This window comes from Carassius auratus, chromosome 7 (genome assembly GCF_003368295.1).
Source record: "Carassius auratus strain Wakin chromosome 7, ASM336829v1, whole genome shotgun sequence".
NCBI lineage: Eukaryota > Metazoa > Chordata > Actinopteri > Cypriniformes > Cyprinidae > Carassius > Carassius auratus.
The window spans coordinates 31,645,162-31,667,283 of record NC_039249.1 but is presented as its reverse complement, the minus strand read 5'-3'; the positions used below and the strand labels follow the sequence as shown (position 1 = coordinate 31,667,283).

The 22,122-nt window shown below is 36.2% G+C and overlaps 2 protein-coding genes across 3 annotated transcripts; one reads left to right on the top strand and one right to left on the bottom strand.

Annotated features, from left to right (window-relative positions):
- Positions 1–184: 184 nt before the first annotated feature.
- On the bottom strand, positions 185–10,709 carry nadsyn1 (NAD synthetase 1). Its single transcript, XM_026268491.1, has 21 exons — positions 10,540–10,709; positions 10,360–10,420; positions 10,037–10,153; positions 9,901–9,954; positions 9,705–9,794; positions 9,547–9,598; positions 8,467–8,555; positions 7,905–8,022; positions 7,542–7,673; positions 7,386–7,457; positions 7,190–7,314; positions 5,570–5,618; positions 5,271–5,373; positions 5,008–5,176; positions 4,194–4,329; positions 2,971–3,077; positions 2,755–2,886; positions 2,199–2,268; positions 926–1,054; positions 649–825; positions 185–477 (listed from the first exon to the last, which is right to left on the bottom strand). Exons 1-21 carry the CDS (start codon positions 10,622–10,624, stop codon positions 460–462), a joined length of 2,085 nt encoding a protein of 694 aa, XP_026124276.1. The 5' UTR covers positions 10,625–10,709; the 3' UTR covers positions 185–459.
- Positions 10,710–11,603: 894 nt separating this feature from the next.
- On the top strand, positions 11,604–16,664 carry dhcr7 (7-dehydrocholesterol reductase). 2 transcript variants are annotated; one of them, XM_026268489.1, is made up of 8 exons: positions 11,604–11,687; positions 12,704–12,815; positions 13,866–14,088; positions 14,192–14,282; positions 14,419–14,632; positions 15,102–15,306; positions 15,487–15,618; positions 15,734–16,198. In XM_026268489.1, exons 2-8 carry the CDS (start codon positions 12,709–12,711, stop codon positions 16,196–16,198), a joined length of 1,437 nt encoding a protein of 478 aa, XP_026124274.1. In that variant the 5' UTR covers positions 11,604–11,687; positions 12,704–12,708. The 2 variants fall into 2 exon arrangements, with proteins under 2 accessions (XP_026124274.1, XP_026124275.1); XM_026268490.1 differs by lacking the exon at positions 11,604–11,687 and having other exon boundaries at positions 12,709–12,815; positions 15,734–16,664.
- Positions 16,665–22,122: the final 5,458 nt, after the last annotated feature.

Sequence of the window (22,122 nt, the reverse complement as noted above, 5' to 3'; positions counted from 1 at the left end):
TAGAAACCTAAAGTGCCCGAGCTTTACCAAAGCATACTATATAAAGAAAGAGCATAATCCTTTTTATAGAAATATTTATTATATTACAGAGTTCTGCTAGGAATGAATCAGTCATCATCATGGTTATAGCACTGGCAAGCTTGTGTTCTTCAAAAATGCAAATAACTTCTAACTGCAAATGAACAATTTTATATGTATTGTTTTATTTTTAAATGACCATTACCATACACAACATCAATGATCACAAACCTGATTGTTTGCATTGTAATGTGAACAAAATTATTTAGGATTTATACATCCGAAGAAAAACAATAACTACAACAATTCGCAATGCATGTGTAGCCAAACAGAAAGAGTGCAGAGAACGGTTGAGCGCTCACTATAACATCAGCGGCCGAGATGAATCTTTGGACCAAGGATCAATGCCTTCTGATAACAGTTGTACATAAATCTTCCATATCACTCCATCACAGCCACCTATACAACAGAAAAACAGAATGGATTTCGTACAAATAGAAAAAATACACACAGACTTCTTCAGACAAATATTTACATCTATATAAAGTATACAGCATTACTGTAAGTTTCAATATTAAAGCTTGTATAATACAGCCTAATGAAATCACATTGTTCTGTAGATCTGCTGACCTCATTGTCGATGCAGCGGAACTGCCAGCTCCACTGTGTGTTGTAAAGGAAAGGACGGAGGTCAAAGCGGTTATCATCTGGACTGTAGTTTTCAGCATGATAAGAGGGTGTTACTGTTGTCATCTTATGTCTGTTGATTGAGTACATCCTAAAGAAATGTTTCACTTTAGTAGCCACCTGCAAAACAGACAAAAATAACAGTGGTCAAATATTAGTATTAACTGCTTTTAAAAGTGACAGGCACTATGAGTACTGTAACGTTTAGGGCATGTTTGACCTGCGAGGGAGAGAAGGTCTCTTTCCATGAGTGTATCAGCTTGCAAAACATGCTGTATGGGCCACACTTGGAGATCTTCCTGAGTCTGCCAATCACAGAGAGCTCTGAGTAGGTCATTCCCATGTCGGCCTGTGGGAGGGAAGCACAGAAACACATGCTGTAAAACTATCTGTCTGCATGCACACAGTGATGGAGGAAGCTCAAAAGAACACAGCAGCATAGTAAACATGCCCTATAAAAGTAAGGACAACTCGAACAAGTAAGTGGAAAACAAAAATAAATAAAATAAAATAAAAATCACTAACAAATATGCATAAATTACAAATAATTAAAATAAATGTCCACAGTAGTTTGCAATAATTTCGGACATCAAACAGGTTCTCAATTCACTCAATTACAAATCCTACACTGTCTGATTTATTTACTACAAGGTATTCAGAATAATTAATATATAAATATAATGTATATTTTTAATTTCACCTATAACTGAATAGTTTAAATGTCATAAAATAATATATTAAAAAAAAAAAAAACAAATTGAAAATCAATTATTAAACAATTTTTTTTTTGCTATTTGACCACTTTGCCAAAGTTGATTCCATCCCTACCATTCTTTAAAAGCCACAAAAAAAATTATCTAAAGCCACACAGGCACACAACACACAATAATCATCTCCAATCTGTCATTGTTTAAAACTGAATTCATGTATGTAACATAAGACACATTTGCACCATCCAGTGATTTAAGTAAACAGAATGTGTGTTTTTTTTTTTTTTTTTTACATTCATTCAGATTCTATATACTAGAAGACATTTTCTAGAAAGGAAGAAAATGACAATCTGTCATCTGTCTAATGCAAGCTGTAGATTGAAATATCAGTAATGGATGCAATGCGTTTGGATTATGTTTTCCCATGACGTGCTAGATTTGAATGTTTAATGACAACAAGAATCGCTTGTGATACATCTGCTTTGTGTTTTAAACTGCACAAATCACATGAATGCAATTAAAAACTTTTCAAGTGAAATTTGATCAGCTTGACTGAGAAGATGGCTTAGAAAAATAAACAGTCTACTGCAGGAGTCATATGGCTGTCAAACAGTACATTAGCCAGTTTAAATATATTTCAGACAGTACTGGACAACCATTCCCACACACAGTTGAGTTGTGCACAGTCCATTGCACATCCCATCTCAATCAATCACAATGACTGAGAAATGCAGTAGTATTCAAACCTCATTTTGAGCAGTGAATGAGGCTGACTATGTTTACCTCATCAGTCTGGACGACCTTGCCATCAGTCAGTGGCTCAAGCTCTGCAGTTGGTGGAGCATCCAAAATACTGTACAGAAGATGGGCATCAAATCAGCATATTAGAATGATTTCTGAAAGATCATGTGGCACTTGAGGACTGAAGTAATCGCTACTGAAACATCAGTGTTGCCATCAAAGGAATAAATAACAGGTTAAAATGTATTCAAATAGAAAACAGTTATTTGTTTAAACTATACAAATATGACTGTTTATACAGATCAAATAAATGCAGCATAATTCTGCAATATAATATGCAATATAATTGTCTTTTTTTATCATGCCTAAATACTGTGTTTTTCAGGCTGGCCATCCATATTAGTTAAGAAAAAAAGCATTTCCCCCATTCATTTTTCTATGAGTGGTATGCCTCCCCTTAAGCTGTCCCTCTTTTAATTTTCACTCAATGTTATTATTTGAATTATTATTTATTTTATTTTTTTTTTCAATTTTGTTGGCCAAAACGATCAAGATTATGTTACTACATCAGCTATTTGATCAGCAAATGATTACACACCTTATGAGGGCAGTGAGCTGAAAGCGCTTTACACAGTACTGCAAGAAGCACTTCAGGTCCATCTTACTAACACCTCCAATGGGATTGATATCAGCGCTGGAGCAGTCATACTTCGTGAAGTATCCAGTCAAGCTGCAAAGAAAAAAAATTCTTTTAAGCAACGTTCAATACTACTGACAGTTGGTTACTGGAAGAAAGAACAACATAAAGACACACCTCTCATCCACGTTTGCTGAACCAAGAACTAAGAGACCACCAGGTTTTCCCTGAGCCCACAGACATAGCTGGGCAAAGAGATAGGCCAAAATCATCCTGATACGAGCCTGTATTGGAGTAAACATACAAAACCACATGCATCATGCACATTCATCAGACACATATACCACTTTCAAAGCTGTGACATCATTAATGTCTTAAATAGGTTCTAATCAGCATTACTTTGCCAGTCTAAAGCACAAGCTATTTTCTTGGAAAGAGTTGCATAAAGTTACTATGTTAATTCAATCATGACAACTCTCTGAAAATTTTAGCATGCTGATGGATATGACAACATTAATGTATTTGGTCTAGGTGGAATAGATCTGCTATGCTGCTGCTGAATTGATGCTGCTGTTAGTTGTTGCTATAGTTGTATGTTGTTCTTGCTGCTACTGCAAAGAAAAGTACAAAATTTGCTACTGCCAAATCATATGGCAATACAGTGAATCTTATATGATCTTAATCTTAATTTTATATGCAGGAATCTTATATGAATGCTAGCCAGCCATATAAATTCAAGTCAGCTGATTGGTCCATGCTGCATATGCAACCAATAAGCTATTGGTTGCATATACAGCATAAACCAATCAGCTTGTGCCAAGTCATTCAACTCTCTGAATATCATCAGTTACGTTAACACCCCATCAGCCCGCGCTATCTACAGTTTCATGACTGATCTATATATTTATGTTTTAAAGCAGTGAATCTAGAACTCAAACTCAGCAAATTCGCAGGTCATTTGACACTTGGGGTGACTAACTGCAATATTATTCTGTGAAACTGTGGTGGTTGTGTTACAATGCAAGCAAACTGCATTTTAAAAAGTCAGCAAATTAGCTTCACTTCAGAATCTGCTTTCTCAAGCCCGCGCTTTTGTGATGTCATGAGTCATGTAGAATCATATAAAAGAAATCATCAGCAACGAGTCAAACCAAAATGCCCATCAACAACTACATGTCACATTAGTATCGCACATTCAATGGTATTGCATAAGCTGTATATTTTTTTAATTATCTTTGATTCTGAGACTCTTGTGGTGGTCAACCAAAGTGTTGTTTTTGTTGTTGTTTTTTTTCTGAAAATGTTACTTATGTATTCCTTGCAGAAAATATGCAACAAGTCGCTAATAAAAAAAAAATCATACTGTACATTTATTAATAGCTTCAGGGTTTATGATTTACCTGGACGTTCTGCAATGCCAGGTTTTCTCTGGCACTTCCTCCATTAGCACGAAACTGAGGCCACTTCCCTGTGACCATAGAGAAGATTCCCAGCATGCCTTTTACTGCCATGTCAATATTGATATTTAGGTGATTGCTGAGAGAAGAAAAAAATAATATATTACTTTTTATAATAATAATTGTATATTAAATATTTACAATCAGAAAATGATACTATTTCATTTATAAGATAATTGTAAAAATTTTATTATTCTAATGATTATTATTATTCATGAATTTTTAGCATCATTACTCCAGTCTTCAGTGTCACATGATCCTTCAGAAATCATTATTTTATGCCGATTTGCTGCTCAATGATCAACTATTATAGTTTGTTATTTATAAATTATTATCAATGTTGAAAACGTTTTTTGCTGCTTAATATTTTTTATGACATTTTTTTTAGGATTCTTAGATGAACAGTTCAACAGAACATTTGAATTTAGATTTCAAAAATGATTTGAAATATAAATATTTTATAACATTATAAATGTCTTTAAATGTCACTTTTAATGCATCCTTGCTGAAAATTATTTAAAAAAATTTAACCCAAATCTTTAAATGGTAGTGTATCACAGTTTTTCATAAACATATTTAGCAGCAAAAACTTAATACTGGAGTAATTGCTGCTGAAAATTCAGCTTTGCCATCATAAAAATAAAAAAAGATTTTTACAGTCATTTCAATCTAATAAAAATGCAGCCTTGGTGAGCACCAGGGGTTTCTTTATAAAAGACATAAAAAAAATGTACAATATGCCATGTCATCCACTGACCTGCCGATCTGTGCAGCGAGATCTTTAGCTCTGTTGCGAGTGTCCTCAGAGGAGTTTTCACTAGCCATGTAGCATGTGGTGAAGAGGCGTCCACACAGCTCACGTGGGTCCTCGGGCCTGTAGGACGAATCACTGACCACCCGCTGCACATCCTCCAGCACCTGAGGATCTGAGACCAGTGGGAAACATGTTTAGAGGGTAAGCTTTAAATTAGCTGGTTCTGTGTGTGTGTGGGTGTGTGTGTGTGTATATTTTGGACTTACTGCCATCTTTGACAGCTCGGCAGATTTGCACACACATGGAGTACACAATACAGGCAGTGGACGAACTATCCACACCACCGCTAAGGGGAAGAAGGAAACCAGCCTAAATGCGACAAAACACACAAATCCCATTAGTTATCGATGTCCTATATGTTCACAATCATGAACAGAAGCATTTGCATGCAAATAAAGATATTTGCTAGGAAGACTAATACGAAAACAAGCATCAAGTTTTAATAAACTGCATAAATGAATGTTACCATTCATATTTACATGCATAATAGAATAAAAATATACACCTGTCCACTCCTCCTTAAGTAGTCCCATAACCAACAGGCAGGACCAAGACTGAAATAACACCCAAAACATTGATTTGATAAATGTGCACCAATACAATATAATTTATAATACCAAAAGGTACATATACTTGCAGGCTGGTCTACTGTATGTAGATTATTACATTGGTTATTATTATTATTAGATTGTTATTATTACACTTTTCCCCTCTTACAGTTTCTCCTTTTTAAGTCTGAATCTTTATTTGCCAACAGAGATGATACAGCCTGGAGTAAATTAGTGTCACAAGGTACTTCTAAAAGTAACAAAAATAGTCTCACTGGAACAGAAAATTAATTTGGCATGTTACGGGAAAATTTAAATCACCTGGTTTAAATTAGTTTGAGAGTGTATTAATGTGCAGCTCCACTAGAGAGCAGCAGAACATGTCTCTTCATGAATTATGAAAATTCCACAAGTGTATATGCTTCTACTTTGTATTGTTATTTTGTAATGTAGAAACTGGAATTGTAATTAAAAGAGATACAAAAAATTACAAATTATATTATTTGCATAACAATTTGAATGAAAAGGTGTCGCGACAAAAAAAAATCTAAAATATATACACAGAATCTTAAAAATGATCCTTCTTTTTACATCTATATATTATATGATGTTTTAAAGTATTCAAAAATTATTCAATCTTCTGTTTGTTTCCAGGAAAAAAGAGAACACGTTTTCAATGTGGTCTCTGCCGTTTATATGTCATCGTGTGTGTACATTTATTTTAGAATTTAAATGTAATGAGAAAATTTTACTCACCCTCAGGGCATCAAAGATGAGTTTGATTCTTCATAAGAACAGATTTGGAGAAATGTAGCATTATATCACTTGCTCACCAGTGGATCCTCTGCAGTGAATGGATGGGTGCCATCAGAGTGAGAGTCCAAACAGCTGATAAAAACATCACAATAATCCACAAGTAATCCATACAACTACAGTCCATCAGTCAATCAATCCATGTTCTGTGAAGTGAAAAGCTGTGTGTTTGTAATTAACAAATTATGTTTTTACGTTTTTAAACTGTTGCTTTAGGCTAAAATATGAGTTCTCTATCCATTACATTGCTCTTTTCAAAAAAAAGTTGCCTCGTATGTATCAGGAAAGAACATTTTTACAGATCAAACACCATTTACAAATGAAAAGTCCAAGACAGTTCTAAACACAAATGTCAGTGGATTTTGATGTCAGGACATGGACTTGTGTTATCATGGAGTCGATTCAAAGTTCAAATGGTTTAAGGTTAAAATGCATTAATGGTGGATTATTTTCTTGCAAACACACAGCTTTTTACTTGACAATACATTATCTGATGGACTGGAGTCTTTGGATGTTTTTTATCAGCTGTTTGGACTCTCATTCTGACGGCACCCATTCACTGAGGATCCAATGGAGAGCTACACAGGTGATGTCATGCTACATTTATCCAAATCTGTTACAATGAAGAAACAAACTCACCTACATCTTGGATGTCATGAGGGAGAGTAACTTGTCAGCAAATGTTTCTTTTTGGGTGAACTTTTCCTTTAAATGTATCGATCTAAGTCATATATGTAGGGTAATGTTTTCCTGATTGAAGTTACCTGATCTCTTCTTCTGGGGTGTGGAAGATCCACTCCACAGGCTGATGTGTGGGCAGACACCTGTCACCACAGTCAGACAGAGAGAAGTCTGTTTTGATCCTCTGATAAGGTTTGTGCTCATATTCCTGCACAGTAAGAAAAATATTTAAAGCATGTTTTGACACTTCAAACTCTGATGTCTTTTACAGTTGCTCACCATGTGTGGGTGACACCTCTCTCCTCGATAGCTGCGAACATCTTCCAGGTCAAGAGTGGCTGTGACAACCTCCTGCAAGTCAGAAGAAATCTGACAGATCAATCACAGTCACTTGGGCGAGTCTCAGTATTCAAGTAAGTGTGAATTGGCACATACTACATCCTCAAGTGAGAACTGCGCTCCTCTGGCAACAATATCTCCATTGATGGCAATCATAGCACACCCGTCGTAGTACAGACGGTCTCCATCACAGCCCTTCTGATTGGCAAATAGATAGATCCCTCCACTCTGAAACAAACATATCCTATATTTAAGGTTCAGTGTCAACACTAGCTTCATTAATACAGTATGTACTGTAAAAGGTTTGGAATAATTAGGATTTTTTATGTTTTTTAAAGAAGCCTTTCTATTTGATCATAAATGCAGTGATATTATATGGTAACATGTTATTACAGTTTAAACTGTTTTCTATTGTAATATGATTTAACTCATTCAGAAATATTAATATAATCTGTTTACCTTAGTGGTGGCAGATTTGACCAAGTTCACCCTGTGGTCAGCCTTGCGAAGCTCATGGTAGCTTGCAGAGGAATTGGTAAAGATCTCAATACCATCTAAACCCATGTCAACATGTGGACTGAAGAAAGAAGTAAAAGCAATTTATGGAACTACATTCATGTTTTATTTCACAAGATTATAGCATAGCATAAAAAAACATGTACCCTATTTTTCGGACTTTAAGTCCCACTGGAGTATAAGTCGCATTTATTTAGAACCAAGAACCAAGAGAAACCATTACTGTCTACAGCCGCGAGAAGGTGCTCTATGTTTTCAGTGTAGACTACAGGAGCACTGAGCAGTATAGAGCGGAAATGTTTTCTATTGGGTAATTTCTCATGGTTAATTTCTCTCGGTTCATGTCAAATTAATTTTGATAAATAAGTCGCAACTGACTATAAGTCGCAGGACCAGCCAAACTATGAAAAAAAGTTTGACTAATAGTCCGGAAAATACGGTATATTAGACATTAGGAAAGGATTTAAGATGCTAAATGAAGAGATCATTGTTTGCAGAGCATCACCTCCTGGGGTTCCACAGCTCAGCACAAATCTCAATCCCTAAGCAGGTGTCCTTGGTGGACAGCACCCCATCTCCAAACGGCACTGTGGTCTATCAGTGACAACAGATGAGATGATTATTTATGCCAAATAATGTGTCCCTGCAAATATACATATACAGTGGGTACGGAAAGTATTCAGACCCCCTTAGATTTTTCACTCTTTGTTATATTTCAGCCATTTGCTAAAATCATTCATTTTCATTCATTCAAAATTCATTTTTTTTTCTCAATGTACACACAGCAACCCATACTGACAGAAAAACACAGAATTGTTGACATTTTGCACATTTATAAAAAAAAGGAAAAACTGAAATGTGAAATGGAAAGCCAATACACCAGATGAAATCTATCAGTAATTAGAAAGCAGTCCTGCCCCTCGTCAGTGGAAATTAATATTAGCCGGTTCAGTCCCAAACACCACAGTACCAGGATGATGAAGATGAAACAAGGGTGGACATTTCAGCAAGACAATGATCCCAAACACAGCCAAGAAACTCTCGAATGGTTTCAGAGAAAGAAAATAAAGCTGATCACCTGACTTGAATCCAACAGAGAATAAGATCAGAGTTCACAGAAGAGACCCACAGGATCTTCAAGATTTGAAGACTGTGTGGAAGAATGGGTCACAATCACACCTGAGCGACGCATGCCACTAGTTTCTCCAAACAGGAGATGTCTTCAAGCTCTCATTACCAACAAACAAGGCCTTTTGTAGGAAGTATTAAATAAAGTTCAGTTTCTTTTTCCTTGTGTCCTTCCGTTTTATTACACATACCTTAATTTCTGAACTTATTTGTTTTGTTTTATTTATATGTATGGATTACTTTGGTTGTTACCGACATCTGGTGAAGTCAACAGCACCTTTAGAAATATATTTACTGGGAAAAATGGTGACGTGTTCAATAATTATGTTACCCGCTGTGTGTGTGTATATATGTTAATATTAAGACCCATTATTAATAATTAAATACCTTTAATAATTTATAATAATTGAGCGTTTTGATTAGGTAATCAAAAAAAATCAAAATAATAATATTTTACCTGTCCTGTCACATCTTGAATCATTCTGGGTAAAAAGTACTCCTCAACATGTCTGCAACAAAATTCATTTCATATGTAATCAAGGATTTATTACTGATTATTAAAGACTTTGCAAGGCAAACAACCCCAAGATTGAACCAATATATCATGGAATATACCTGGGTCGACTCCAAGGTGAAAACCATCGAAATTCCCTGTTGTTGCCATAATTAGCCAAGAGCATTTTAGGACGAATTAACAGTATCTTTCTGTCAAATATAAAAGTAAACATATTATTAGATATATTATTATACATTATTGTAATTTAGCAGTAATGCAAATCATTTATAATACTGCGCTATAGTAAAATCTTACTTGTTCAAGAAAATGACTCTACAGTTGTATCGAACATTGTGATGCATAACAGGCCTGTGGATAGAGCAAGTTAAATGCTTTCGAAATCATATACAACTTATTATTATTTCACAATGTTTTAAACAATATCACCTACATTCCTACATCACAGATAATGTCTTGTGTCAAAGGAGATTCCAAGAGTGACTTCAGAACCTGGAAACAATGGAGCAGGGTGTCGGACTCGTAGAAATGATCTGCACAGCCGTAACCACTGATGCATACGAAAGATTTGTGAAAGAACACAAAATACAGTATCATCAGTTTTCTAATTTTCACCATTGAATTATAGATGGTTTATATTATATTATATTATATTATATTATATTATATTATATACGAATGCAAATATTCCAATAATCTGGGTGTCCTCCTTATTCTCAATTTAAAATTTGTTGACGTATCTAATGACAATATTACCAGATTTCTAGCTCTGGTCCCAGTCTGTACTTGGCTCCTTTCTGTTTGGCTATCTCAATACCTGTTTTGGAGAAAAGAATAGATGTAAAATGGGGCAAGGTCACTTTAAGATCATAAGACCTTTGGTGCTATTAGTTACTACTACTGGAGACAAGTAGCAGATGAAGAATCAGAACTTACTTTGAAGTATTCTTGTCAAGTTGCCTTCAAAATCAAGTGCCCACTGATTCAAGGAGCAAGTCGCTAATGTAACCTTGCGACCCATTTTGCACAGATACAAATGATTTAAAATGTATCAAACCAACCCTGCCGTGCAACAGTAGTCTAAACTTGTATTTCCTGTAGTTCCATTTCCGGTCTGTACGATTCTGCACTTCAAAATAAAAGTAATAGTTTAGCGCAAGGAATAACCTCAGAATATACAAACATATTTACAGTAAACTACTAGCAGAGATAGAACATTGGGACAAATTTTGAGGTCAAACATTCTTTGATTAGAAAATAAATAAATTAATTAATAATAAAAGAACATGCAATCTTTGCTATCCAGACCCATACTAATATTAAACTACCAGCACCTTACAATATTTTTTCAACGTATTTTAAGTTTCAAATAATACATCCTAAGAATAAAGATAAAAATGAGTCAGACTGTTATGTCAATACAATAAAATACCAGGATAAATTGAAAATAAATAAATTGTGAATAATAAATGTAATGTTAGCCTACCTTTCATTAAAATTTGTTATTTTACGTTCCAAACTAATGTTTATATATATATATATATATAGAGAGAGAGAGAGAGAGAGAGAGAGAGAGAGAGAGAGAGAGAGAGAGAGAGAGAGAGAGAGAGAGAGAGAGAGAATGTATTTATTAATTAAGGCAGTTACGCATTTATTATTAGCTTTTAAGCAACAAGTGAGGTGTTTTCTCTACAAATCTGGCAGTGAACCAAATAAAGCTTTTACGAGTGTTTATTAAAATGTTGGCATTTTCCTTCTAAAAAAATATTTTATAAATTCATTGGACAATTGAAGTTTAAATGTTCTTATAATTTCTAATGCTGTACTGTAACTGCGTAAATGTGGTGCAGGTGGATACTCTTGATGAAGAAGACAGCAGGACCCATGGGCTGAGCTCATCAGGCGCTCATGGCTTCAGGTCTCGGTTATCCAATCACTGACACGAATAGGCATTTCATCTGTCTCTTATTGGATGCATGGTCATTACGTCACCTGTGGGTGGAGGCAGAACTCGGCCAAAGACTCCCCTTTGCTCGGTGCATCACTGTGAACATCTGGGCAGCGTGAACTGTACACCTATAACTGTAAGCTTTTTTTTGATATTTCACCTTTTAAACAGTTGCTTTTATGTAATCTGCTATATTTATTTTAAGGCAATATTTCCAGCATTATACATTGCATGTTCAGTTGGTATCCGTTTAGTGTGCAGTACAACTAACGTTACAAATGCAAGTTTATCAACAGAATGTATAATTCTTTGAGTGCATTGCAGACTATATGCATGCTTTATCGAGCATTTTATGTACACACATCTTTCAAATACTTTTTTAGTATCTGCATCCTGCTTAATTATAGTATCGGATTGGGGGTAATTACAACTATTACTCTGGATTGGCATTGATATGAGGAAGTATGTTACGACTGGAGTCATATTTCCCTTTAAACTCGTTTTGTCGCATTAATCTCAACGAGCATGTTTACCTTGGCAGAATAACGCACAGGTGTAACGCAAACCTTATCTATGGTATGACTAGCATTGTATGTCTCCTAAATAGACAAAAACTATACTTTTGATTGATTTGATACAATTACAGCTTGATTGTAAATAAAGCACCATTGCATATTTGAAACCATACAACGCTAAGTAGAACATTGCTCTTGATGTAATTCATGTGCATATTTGTTAATATGCCCATGATTAAAGAGAAGAAGAGTTTTCAGTGGACTAAAAATCCATAAACTGAAAATAGATTTATGCAAAGCATCCGTCTTTTCTTGCATAAAATAAACACACAATTAACAACCTCATATCAGTTGGAAAGATAACATTATATGTCATAGTGCTAAAGAAAACTACCCTGGCCTTGTTCCTGAGAATATATATGATAAGTTAAGTTATAATCATTATTTAAAACCATGGACTTATAATATGTATAACACCTAGATCTTCTGTTTGCTATCTGTTATCTGCACTGCACTTTGTTCTCCTCTTATGCACTCATGCTAGAGACATGTTTACCATCTCAGAGGTTATTTTTATGATCTTCTTCCCAATCTAACTCTGTCTTTCTCTCTGCTTTTTTAAATTTCACTCCCTCAGACATCATGACGACAGCTGACGCTGTGAGAAAGCGCCATAAGGGCAGCTCCAGTGGAGCCCGGGCAGGGGTGAAAGACCAAGCGAAAGAGCCGGTGCAGTGGGGAAGAGCATGGTAAGCCATTCAGTCATACATTAAACATAGTTTGATCCGGTTCAGTGTTATAATATATATTGTTTTTTTTTTTGTTTTTTTGTTTTTGTTTTTTTTAAGTAAATAACTGATGAATTGAATGCATTGAAAGTACTATTTCTGTGTTCAGTCACTAGTGCTTGTATGAGTCACTCAAAAGCTCAGTATAAGTGAATGATCAGATCATTATTACATTGATATTGTGAATGCATTGTCTACAATTATGTAAAGCAATTATTTAGAACTTATCAGGGTCCTTATCTGGCTAATTCTGCCTACAACAACATAAAACAAGCTTAAAATGAATAAATTATTGTACAGGTAACATGAAAGGCTTGTTTTACCAAACATATTATACTGTAATTCAATTAAATATGGGAGAATCATTTATTATTAATCGCTCACCCTTCATGCCGACTATCCAACATAAATGGAAAACAATAAATAACATTTTGGTTGCTCTTTTCAAATTGCCCATTTGCAATTAACTTTTGAGTTACATCTTAATTGACTTTTGGGGACATTGACTTTACTTTACATTGACATCAGTTCTTCACATTTTACTCATATTGATACTGATACTCCGTGATATTGATTTTAGTACTCATATGTGACCCTGGACCACAAAACCAGTCGTAAGGGTTTTCAAAATTTAGATTTACACATCATCTGAAAGCTGAAAATGATCTTTCCATTGATGTATGTTTTGTTAGGACTGGACAGTATTTGTCAGAGATACAACTATTTCAGAATCTGGAATCTGAGAGTGCAAACACATCAAAATAGTGAGAAAATCGCCTTTAAAGTTGTCCAGATGAAGTCCTTAGCAATGCATATCACTAATCAAAAATTATGTTTTGATATATTTACGGTAGAAAATGTACAAAATATCTTCATGGAACATGATCTTTACTATTATATTATCTTAACATTGCTATTGCTACAAATACACCCATGCGATAGTTTTATGGTCCAGCGTCACATATATGACATGACTTTTGGCTCATATTGCTAATCTGTTGATCTGTGTAGGGAGGTGGATTGGTTCTCTCTGACAGGTGTGATCCTGCTTCTGTGCTTTGCCCCCTTCATCGTCTTCTTCTTCATCATGGCATGTGATCAGTACCAGTGCTCCATCAGCCACCCGTTACTGGACCTCTACAACGGCGACACCACCCTGCTCACCATCTGGAGCCGTGCTCCTTCCTTCACGTGGGCTGCTGCCAAGATCTACGCAGTCTGGGTCACATTTCAGGTGTGCAGAATTACAGATGAATAAATGCTCAATAACATTTATAGTGAGGAATGTTTGAGTAGTTTTGAGCTTGAATTATGAGATTTGGTTGTGTTTACACTAGGTGGTGCTGTACATGTGCGTTCCAGATATCATGCATAAGATTCTTCCAGGTTATGTGGGAGGAGTGCAGGATGGTGCTCGAACACCAGCAGGTAAAAAAAATACACGATAATGAACAAAAACATAAATAACACTGATTTACTCGAATGACTCGCTATTGGTTTGTTTGGTACAATGTATCAAAACCTTCTTTAATTCATGTGATGTAAATGTGTTGTTCTCTCTCAGGTCTGATTAATAAGTATGAAGTCAACGGTCTGCAGTGCTGGATAATCACTCATGTTTTATGGGTGGCTAATGCGCAATACTTCCACTGGTTTTCTCCAACCATCATCATTGATAACTGGATCCCTCTCTTATGGTGCACCAACATCCTCGGCTATGCCGTGTCCACTTTCGCCTTCATTAAGGCTCATCTGTTCCCTACCAACCCAGAGGACTGGTGAGAAAACACGCTTTGATTGTTTACAGTGCAGACAGTGAGTCTACACATCTCTGTTAAACTCCAGCTTTGAGAAGTACACCAGTAAATTAATTTCTGATCTCTTTCCACATTTAATGTAATATTGAAACCAGCAGAATTCAGGTAACACACACATCCTTTTGTAAGCTCTTTGCAGGCTGTCGGTTCAGCAATAAAATGTGACCAAGAGGATGTTAAGAAAATTCTACAGAAATGGTTGAAAACAACAATAACAATAATTATTTTTATAATAATAAATTACTTATTTATTCTACTTAGAATTTTTGTTTTATTTAATTTTTTTTACCATAAACAATATCTCGAGTGTGAGTGGGTTTTTCCCCACTGGTCACAAAAAAAGCATGATGTTTGTTTCATTGAATTGTCCAAAGATTAAAATACATGCAAACATTAAATAGATTCTATCTTATTTTTGTTTGATTTGCAGTAAATTCACAGGCAACATCTTCTACAATTACATGATGGGAATTGAGTTCAACCCTCGCATAGGAAAATGGTTTGACTTTAAGCTTTTCTTCAACGGCCGGCCGGGTATCGTGGCATGGACCCTGATTAACTTATCCTATGCTGCTAAACAGCAGGAGCTGTACGGATATGTGACAAACTCTATGATCCTGGTCAATGTTCTGCAAGTGAGTCAAGTAGCCACTAGGTGGCACTATAAAACAACTTAATAGTGCTTTACTATTACTCATATTGCCTAGATTCAACAACATTTTTTTTCAGTATTGATTCATAAGGTGTTTTTCTTTTCATTCATATCATTCCCTTCACTGCTTCATATCAAAACCTTGACCCTTTTCTTCTCTAAGGCCATCTATGTGTTGGATTTCTTCTGGAACGAAGCCTGGTACCTCAAGACTATAGACATCTGCCATGATCACTTTGGCTGGTACCTGGGCTGGGGAGACTGCGTGTGGCTTCCTTTCCTCTACACACTACAGGTGTGTATCTGAGCAGTATATGTGTTGGATGGGACATCTACAATACTGGACACACACCTTCACTGAGTGATTACAGCAGGAGTAATGCTGTTGATGTCATGTTCTTGTTCTTTAGGGCCTTTACTTGGTCTACAACCCCATCCAGCTTTCTACGCCTCATGCTGCAGGTGTCCTCATCCTGGGTCTGGTGGGATACTACATCTTCCGCTCAACCAACCACCAGAAAGACCTTTTCCGTCGCACAGAGGGTAACTGTAAAATCTGGGGTAAGAAGCCAACCTTCATCGAGTGTTCATACCGATCGGCCGATGGCGGGATTCACAAGAGCAAACTGATGACCTCTGGGTTTTGGGGGGTGGCTCGTCACATGAACTACACGGGCGACCTGATGGGCTCCCTGGCGTACTGCTTGGCCTGCGGTGGTGGGCACTTGCTGCCCTATTTTTACATCGTCTACATGACCATCCTGCTGGTGCACCGCTGCATTCGTGATGAGCACCGCTGCAGCAACAAGTACAGCAAGGACTGGGAGCGCTACACCGCAGCCGTGCCCTACCGTTTACTGCCTAACATCTTCTAGAGCACTTGGCCATATACCAGCCTGCTTTTCAACCATGTACAGAAAAGCAGTTTATCTTGTTATTTTATGTGGCTGCTCATACTCATTTTACAGTTGGCTTTTTAATCTTTTTATGAGAGTGTGAATGGTAGATTACAAAGAATATTTTGCCCTTTAGTGAGTGTGAGTGTGGATGTACTTTACATGAATACATAAGTGCAAGAATATCAAGGTGACACAACACTGCATTAAAGAATGACATTTGAAAAAGCTTTTAAGATACTGTGATCAGCTCAAGTCTTAGTGTTCCTGTCTAGCTCAGTCTTACCCCCCCCCCCCATTGTGTAGAGATTGTTATTCATTATTGCTCAGGATGTAAATATACAAAAGTCTATACATTCAGAAATGCTCAGACTACAGCTTACATATGTATTCTTATTTTTTCTACCAGCCAAACTTCTGAAATAAAAGTTTCCCACTTTCTCTTTGCTTGTGCTAGTTGTAATATTAATGAATCTAAAGCTAAAATTTTCTAAATATTTGAAGTGCAAGAAAAACTTTTGTGTGGTAAAGTGGTTTAATAATAATAAAAAAGCTTCTTTGGACGCTCATTTCATGTAAATCAAATTACTTAAATTTAAAAAAAATCCCCCTCAAACTGTTAAAGTACACATCCTGAGTTTAAGTTCAGGATAATGATACACCACCAGCAGCAGGTGGAGTCAGAGTTTTTCAACAAGCCTGACAAGAACATGCAATGACAAAAGAGCTTAGTTGATCTTGCATATTGTTCTTATCTAAATACACTTGAAACAGATGCACATGAATACCATTGAATTCTTTTACAAAACATATGATTGGCTTTGTTTGCTGAACCATGATGAACTTGAAAATCCCTGGATAGATGGCTAATTCACTAAAAACAACGTGCCTCCTGCACTTACTGTACATGAATAAAACACAGAGCAAGATGCATACAGTATAAACCTCATTTTTACTACTATACTTGATTATTTGGATCATGAGTCTTATGCTCGCTCTAGAACAGTGTGAGCAGTATTAAACATTGAACTGCAAGTATATGTGACAGGAAATCCCATACACTGGAAATATCAAAATACTGAGCTGTGGTACATGTCATAAATTCAATTCAGTTTTAATGTTCCTTTGTGGAATATAAAATGGGTAAACCACATGATGAGATTCTTCACACGGACTATAATGGACATAAGCAAGTTATGCAAATCAAATTTGCATTGATTTCCCACTTTTTGTCTTACAAAGCTAATGCAGAGCAATAAAAAAGCCATCCCAATATGCAAAGTGGCTGTCCAGAGTTTGATGAATGGGAGTCGGAGCAAAGAGAAGACCAAAACCATTCAGTTAGGTAGATCTTCATTTGTATTGCTTGTGGCGATTGCAGGACATCTTAGATGAGCAGGGGACATTAGAGTACAGTACATGGATGAAAACACACCTAACTGAGCACACGGCGAGAGTTAATATTACCAAGTACAGCATGTTCCTGGAACAACATTTTAATCAACCAATCAGAATGGAGATGTAACTTTTCAGGAAATATCTGTTTTAGGCTTGGAATCATGGTTAGGTGCTTCTACACTCTTGTTAATCAGCTATCATTTCCCACTGATTTTAGGAATAAATTATAGGTAAGGTTAGGTTTAGGGGTAGGGATTGGGTTAAGTCTATATTTTTGGACAGTAATGTTGATCCAGGATCATCAAAAGTGTTGATCCAGGAACATGTCTTACTTGGCAAAATCACGGTGGACCTGAGCACACACAAGTACACTGAATGTCAATTTGAACAACTACTAACCTAAAGTATTACTTTAGAATGTAACTTGCATTATTTTGCTATTAACAATATTTCAAACCATGCGGCAACCAGAGTGTTGCCCTTTGAATGCCCATTTTGATGTCCATTTATTTGGTTCATAAATAAATACATGTACGACTGGACTGACCAATGAGAACGCAGTTAGCATCAATATCATAGAAGATTCAAAGGCTTCGGTTGTTTTTCTACTACTTTATTTCCTTGTTTTCATCTGACCTACCAATTGCATTGAGCAAATGTTATCTGTTAGAAGGAGAATAGGTTTGTGTGAGTTTACACAACCTTGTGGTTTGGCTTAATTTCAGAGAGAAATAGAGGAGAGAAGCGATCAATAGAAATAGTTTTGTGTACACGCTCTGGACATTTTCCCACACAGATGTAGTTGGTGTTAGACAAGGCCTTGTGTAGTGGCTTTTATGTGACCTTGAGGAGTCAACACACACATAAACACAAAAATCCCCTCCATCTCCACCTTTGCAGTATTCATGTGTGACAAAGCCTTACTCATAAGCTGACACTAAATGGCGTTTAGATGCTCCCACTCTTCCATCATGCTTTGTCCTCTCTGTCTGTGTGCTTTTGTCAGGTGCGTGCTCTGTGTCCATCTCTTGAGGAGTGATGATCAGTAAAAGGCAGACTAAACAAACCTGACACCATGACCCCAAAGGTCACCAGACTGCTCCTCTCCAGCTCCACCCTGTGTTAAACAATACCACACATGAGAATGAGACGCTACATGCCTCATGGACAGCAGTGGACAGACTATGTGTAACTGTTTCTCATAGACAAGATTAAAAATATGAAAGTCTATCATCATATAACAGAGATTTCAATGACATCTCACATCAAATTGTTTGATTTCTCATCAAAGATCAAATTTTTCATTGGAAATATTTCTCTTTGGCAAAGTTTCGGCAAACTCATATGACATTTTGTGAAATGTTTTAAATGAAATGTCCAGTGTGTGGCACTAAAGAATCTTCAGTTTCATCCAAAACAGATGACCATGAATCTGTCAATGATTTATTAAATTGATTGTTGCACTTATTAGTCAGTAGCTCTGAAAGGAAAGATACAGTTAGTGGTGCCAAAAGGTTAATCATGTTTGATGTGTTTAGCACTAAACCTAACCAATAGTGTTTGTTAACATAAGCAAACATGGGATAAAAAACAATTGCTGAAGTATGCCATTTAAGTTTGCCTTTACAAGTCTTTCAGTTTGGTGACCATGTTGAGTTCTTTGACAGATGTTAGTTTATCTGACTCGTGTTTCAACATAGTGTTATCGCAATACTAGAATTTCTATCTTCAATACGATACCTTGAAAAATATAGATATTCTATACTATTTTCAATATCAGTTGAAAAAACTGGCACAACATTAAGGGCATGAACTTATAGTTTCATTTATACTTAGTTGGAGAGCGCTGTCTCATGCAGAAAGTCCAAATATGCCTCACTGAAGCAATAAAACTGATGACCTTCCAGGAAATCCCTACAAAGGCATCCAGCTGCTGCTAAATAAAGAGAAGACAGAAACGCTTTGACTGATCAAACATAAAGATGAAAAACACAACTGCAACAATGTATGGTTTATCTGTTTTATATATATATATATATATATATATATATATATATATATATATATATATATATATATATATATATATATATACTTCAACATAATTTCATTTGATGATGTTTAAGTTATGTGAACAAATTACATTTGTGTTTGTTTTGTTAACTCATGTCATAAAATGCACCTGATGAAAGCATGTAAATACAACACCCTTTTTCCAGTCCATTGTAAGTGCTATTCTGTACCAGGTGAGCATCCGAGCAAGTTTACTATGTCAGAAAAGACCATTTATAGAGCTGGTTATGTGATGCAGACATCAAAATGTATTAGTTCCCAAATCATACTCTACGGTAAAACATTTTGAAAACATAACATGGTATTTTGCAAGGAATGTTTCCTTATTTATCTAATCCTATTAGTTAATAATTTGTGTGAGAAAAACAAAAGCTGTTGCCATTTTACTGCATCTGGTGTCAATTTGAGTTGAAAAACTGGAGTTTTGTTAAAATGTAGAAGCATGTTTTTCAATTAGACTATCTTGCAATTATCCGAGCTGTAACGCACATTCATTTTGTATTTGTATTTTACTGATACATGGAATGACATTAACTGTCCCATTTTGTTTCTCCTTTTCCTTCTTTCTTTTTTTCTCTCTCTTTTTTTTATTTTGCTGCTTGTCTGGAATTTGTAAGAAAAATCTGGTAAAACATCTCAAAGGGGGGGTGAAATGCTATTTCATGCATACTGAGTTTTTTACACTGTTAAAGAGTTGGATTCCCATGCAAAACATGGACAAAGTTTCAAAAATTAAGTTGTACGTTTGAAGGAGTATTTTTGTTCCCAAAAAACCTCTTCCGGTTTGTCACAAGTTTCGGAAAGTTTTTTTCGAGTATGGCTCTGTGTGACGTTAGATGGAGCGGAATTTCCTTATATGGGTCCTGAGGCACTTCTGCCGGAAGAGTGCGTGTTCCCATATAGCAGAGCAGAGACAAGACATCCACTGATCAGAGCGAGAGCGTCGCGAAAAGTCACAAAAGAAGTGTGTTTTTGGTTGCCAGGGCAAGACAACCCTGCACAGATTACCAAAAAAAAAAAACAGCATTAAGGGACCAGTGGTTGGAGTTTATTTTTACAGAGCATCAATGGAGTTGTGCAAGTGTTTTTGTTTGTTCCCTGCATTTCGAAGATGCTTGTTCACAAGGCCCAGTTTGACGACGGATTTGCGTATCGTTTATTTCTTAAGGATGATGCAATCCCAACGAAAAAGGGTCACAATCGTGTGTTGGAGCCGCAGGCGGTGAGTAAAACTGCTTAAAATATCTCTGCCTCCTTGTTAGTGCGTCCCCTCCCATGCCGGAGACCCGGGTTCGAGCCCCGCTCGGAGCGAGTCATTGCTGCTGCTGCTCTCGTTCAGTTTCAGCCTCTGGATCTGATTCTGGATCATAAATATACGCTGAATCTGACTGTAAGCCATGGTTTGTTTTGGATGATGGTTTTTCCCTCACGGTTATGTCACAGTTTCCACATGCTCTCAACGCAAAAGCCTACTGGCGCTCGTGATTCTTTAGCTCCGCCCACACGTCACGCCTCCAGTCGGTTGTGTTTTTCCGGGGAAAATCGGTATAGACTATCTTTCTCTTATGAATATAATAAAACTAAAGACTTTTTGGAGTTATGAAGGATGCAGTACTACTCTATAGGTACTCAAGATTAACAGGATATTGAGTGAAAATGAGCATTTCACCCCCCCTTTAAAAAGTTGATTACAGTTCACTATTTTATGCAATATATCTTGACTGCTCGTCTAATCTGCTGTTTCAAAAGAATAGAAGAGTTCCTGAGACGAGACCTCAGTTTTGTGTAATGAGCAAGGCTCTTAACCCGTGGGTTGCTCCAGGTGAATTGTCCCTATACAATTAACACAGAAAACCATTCAAGGCAAATAACTAGTCAAGTGTTTTATGCAGGAGGCATTTAGCATGGAATGTTTTTGAGTCAGTTAACTAGTAACCTAGAGATGATGTCAGATGATAATAGATGGCATCTGTGAGGAATGTGGAATGTGTTGAGCAGGCGTTGGATAAAGACTCTGCCGCCTGTTTCTTCCAGGATTGTAGGATACAGTGGATCACTCATCTGTGGAGATAAATTGTGGGAACAGGTGAGTGTAAGCTTCTGTCACCATGGAATAAAACACATCATCATATTGCTAAAAAAAATGCTTGTAATTTCCTGTCACACAAAATGCACATGCGCGCATAAACACATGCACACACTAAAGGAAATAGCATGTGAATAAGCTGTATGCATAGGGTAGAATATGTATGACACTGGAAATCCATTTTACCTGTGTCTATTAGTCAAAAATTCATTTTACTGTGCAATATTATACCTTTATCTATTTATTTAGATTTTGACATTTTATTCTCATTCCTTTTATATATAATTCTATTTTTATTCTTATTTTGGTGGAGCTGTGGTAGGGAACCCAATTTCCCTTCGGGGAT